General features: G+C 43.1%; 1 protein-coding gene across 1 annotated transcript; it reads right to left on the bottom strand.

Annotated features, from left to right (window-relative positions):
- Positions 1-796: 796 nt before the first annotated feature.
- LOC131253262 (fasciclin-like arabinogalactan protein 12) lies at positions 797-1,852 on the bottom strand. The gene has a single exon (XM_058254203.1). The coding sequence runs from the start codon at positions 1,752-1,754 to the stop codon at positions 1,029-1,031; it is 726 nt and encodes a 241-aa protein (XP_058110186.1). The 5' UTR covers positions 1,755-1,852; the 3' UTR covers positions 797-1,028.
- Positions 1,853-3,800: the final 1,948 nt, after the last annotated feature.

Genomic DNA, 3,800 nt, shown 5'->3' with positions numbered 1-3,800 from the left:
CTAGTTCTGATGCGCGGGATGCTGGGATTTCTTTTGGGAATTAAATGATGTAATTTTGATAGCAACACTTACATTTCAACCTGGTATGTATATGTACTTCAGGGATTCGCACATGTGCACATATATATTTCTATAAGTCTTCCGTTTGCTTTCTTCACTTATCCCTGAATTATATTTGCTATTTGGCTTAATCTATTCCATGTTTTATGCACTAATACAGACAACATACATCCATCATTAAATATGTTGCATAAGTGATGTTTTGGAACTCGGGAGCTGAGTTATGTTCGACCTCCGAATTTCAGGGCGTTACACTTAGCCATAAAATAACACTGCAAAAAAGATGGGCCACATGGATTATACACATACATCAATGTGGGCCCCACGAGTTTAGTCCTTGGCCACATACAAAAAAAAAAAAAGATTCCATACACATCACTTTCTTGACATTAAATACAACATAAGTTCTTATTCCCTAAAAAACTGTACAGCTACTGAAATAAGGATAAGGGCATTTTGGTCTAAGTAACTTTTGAAGGCCTGTCAGAAGGCCACCTAAGGAATATTTGAAAGGATTAACTCTTTAGGAAATTTGACCATACATCAAGGTCAATATAGTCAATTTCCCGTGGATTAACCCCAATGGGGGTCTGACCGATTCCCGAGCCGGGTTTGCCGACTCTGCAGAGAAGATTTCTTTACTTATTTATTTTAAGCACACAACACTCAAATCTCGTGAGTCTACCACCGACGCATGAATAAGAACCGTGTAGAGAAGAGAAGAAAACGTTCTAAATGACAAAAATGAAAATTTTTTATTGCACGAGATGAATGAAATAAGAATACAAAACCTACCTTACAAGGTAACAAGCAGGAACAAAGAAGAAAGCTTACACATCCAAACTTTTCCGACGGTTCTCATCACAAAAGCTTCTCCGTAAAACCAAAAACGTCACAAGCAACGGCACTCGTAGCATTCAGACAGGGAGAGAGAAAGAGATCGAAAGGGAGATGCAGATGATCAATGATCACAACCAAAATGCCGCAATCGCAGCTGCTGCCACCGCAAATGACTCCAATGCATGCACTTTCACATACAATGCGCTGGAAGCATCGTCCGATGAAGGTGAAGCCGAAGAGCGGGAAGCCTTCTTGGGCTTGGAAGGAGCAGGCGCCGGAGCAGGAGGATGAGGGCCGAATATGCTGAGCGGAAGCAGCACCTTGTCGATCTGGTAAACAACGAGCTGGCCATCGGTGTAAATGGTGTTGGCAATCGTGGCATTGTCGATCCCAGTAGTGAAATTGACTTGGTTGCCAGCCGTGCTGACATTGAGCGGGAACGCATAGTTGCTGACATCGCCGGCCTGGGTGCGAAGAGGGTTGGTAGCTGTCTGAAACTGCGAGAGGGGAATGTAGGAGGAGATGACGTGGAATTGGATGAGGCTTATCTTCTCCTGATCGGTGAGACTGTTGAGGGTGCCTGACTTGAGGCTGGAGAAGGAATTGTCGGTTGGAGCGAATAGGGTCATGCCATTGTTGGTGTTGTTGAGCTGACTGTTGATCTGGTCCGCCACGGCGGTGCTCTTAAGGAGCCGGATAAAAGTTGTATACTGACCAGCCTTCTCAAGTATTGCAGTGATATTGGTCGGCCCTGCTGGTGCCGGTGCTGGAGACTGTGCAGTGACAACGGTGACTGTCTGTAGGATCTGGAATAGTGCAATGGTGAATGAGAAAACCAACGACAGTCGTTCCATCGTCTTCGTTGTTGTTGTCGTTTCCGCTGCTGCTGTGGTTGTTCTTCTTACCTTTGCTGGCTTGGGTTCTGGTTTATGAGGGTGGAGAAGAGGGGTTTTATGGTAGGTTAAGAGAAGGAAGGTAGGAGGATGTGATCGATGTTGGAGTAATATCATATCGATCCACCAAACAGATGTGGTGGTGGGAGAAGAAAATTGAGAGAAAATGATTGCTGTTGGCATTTCTATTAATTATATTTGTTACGCTTCTTTGCGGCCCCTCCAACGCCAGAACAATCAGGAGCCGCGCCGCTCGACTAAAAGTATTGCTATTTGGGCCATGCATGAGCAATTCCACCTTTCATCTAAACGTCCATTTTTCTCGTACAAGTGTGCTCTCCCTTATCAGTAGATGATTATTTTCTTTTAGTCCAGCTCACGATCCCAGTATATATTACTTGATGAATGGCCCGGATCTCTGTCATCCATAAAATTCGATAACATGATACAGGGATGAAAAGAAAATAATAATAATAATCCTTTTTTGCCTAAATACATCCATGCAGTTTCTTTTCTGCAATTTGAGGCAATTAGGCTGGCCAGCATACGTGGCAACAAGGACATGCGGTCGAATGATTATGACCGTCCATCTTCTAGCGGCTGCTGTGGTTGAACACCGTATAAAACCGTGTGAGTTTTACCACGGCTTTTGTAATTGAACCTGTGCTGCTTTGCGGATGACTCTCTCCATGAATAACGTCATTTGTATTTATTTATGAATCCAAGTCCTCTGTTTGCTACTAGCAGTAGAGCTGGGCAAAACAGATCCAATCCGGTGGATCCAACCCGATCCTAACGGAACCGACGGCCTGAATTAGGGCGGATCGGGTTAGGTATTTCATATTCGAATGATTTTTGGATCGGGATCAGATCGTGATCAATCCGGACCGATCTGATCCCAAACCCGATCTAAATGGACCCGATCCGGAGCCTTAGGAGGATTTTAATGGAGGATATCCAATCATCATTGTTTTCCTGTGGTGTGGTCCACCTAAGATTTTTATCCCTCTAATATTTTGTATCAAGTCTTAAAATGATCTGTAAAAATGAATGAACGGCATCGATGAAATACATACATCATGGTGGGGCCCACAGATCACCGAACACAGGGAGTAGCGAACCATCAGCGTCAGTACCACACACCAACTACTATTGTATCCTAGGAAATAGGGAAATAGGATGGCGTACTGAGTTACTCATTACGCTTCTATCGTGCAGAGTAAACTCAGTTGTGGCTACCATGAATGTCTTGGGTTATCCATGCCGTCCATCTATCACGTCCCAAATTTGGGGACGGACAGATTTCGTGATGCCCCGAATCCGGCACTTGACTTCCATACACCAAGTCTCGAGTTTGGCACGCCACAAGGAAGATTTTTTATTAATTTTTTTAAAAATCTAATAATACTTGAGCATGAAGATCCATGATCAAAATACCAAGCAACACTCTCCATTATAAATCTTGATGGTTACAAGTACAATACTTTCCAAAAGGTACACGACGCCAACATTTCTAAATTGAAAAATAGATGCAATGCATCGAGAAAGCCAAGTCTTTCAATGTACTCCTGTCCTAAAAAAAATGAAAAATAGGAAGCTTAGGCAAAAGGCAAAAAGCCTAGTGAGTACACACATGTGTGCAATGTGTCCTACATGCAAGTAAGATAAATATACCACAAAAAATCATGTATGGTGAAAGGCGTGTAGTACGTAAGGTATGATGTCAATGCCAATGCACAACATATGCATCATAGTAATACTCCAAGTCAATACAACCAGCATCACCATGTTATATTTTCATTTCTCCTATACCACAGCCGTAACCATATTACACGCATCCGTAATCACATCATAATTATCATATTATCATGCCATATCATAACTGTATATCTCGAAAAATACCGTGGTCAACACCCATCCACCAGACGCTAGTAATCGACCTCGCATACCCGCCCAGTGGTGGACTTCCACCAACTGTATATCATGAGAAACACCGTGGTCGGCACC

The sequence above is a fragment of the Magnolia sinica genome, chromosome 8 (genome assembly GCF_029962835.1).
Source record: "Magnolia sinica isolate HGM2019 chromosome 8, MsV1, whole genome shotgun sequence".
Classification (NCBI taxonomy): domain Eukaryota; kingdom Viridiplantae; phylum Streptophyta; class Magnoliopsida; order Magnoliales; family Magnoliaceae; genus Magnolia; species Magnolia sinica.
The sequence above is the reverse complement of the archived record's forward strand: the minus strand, read 5'-3'. Positions and strand labels throughout refer to the sequence as shown.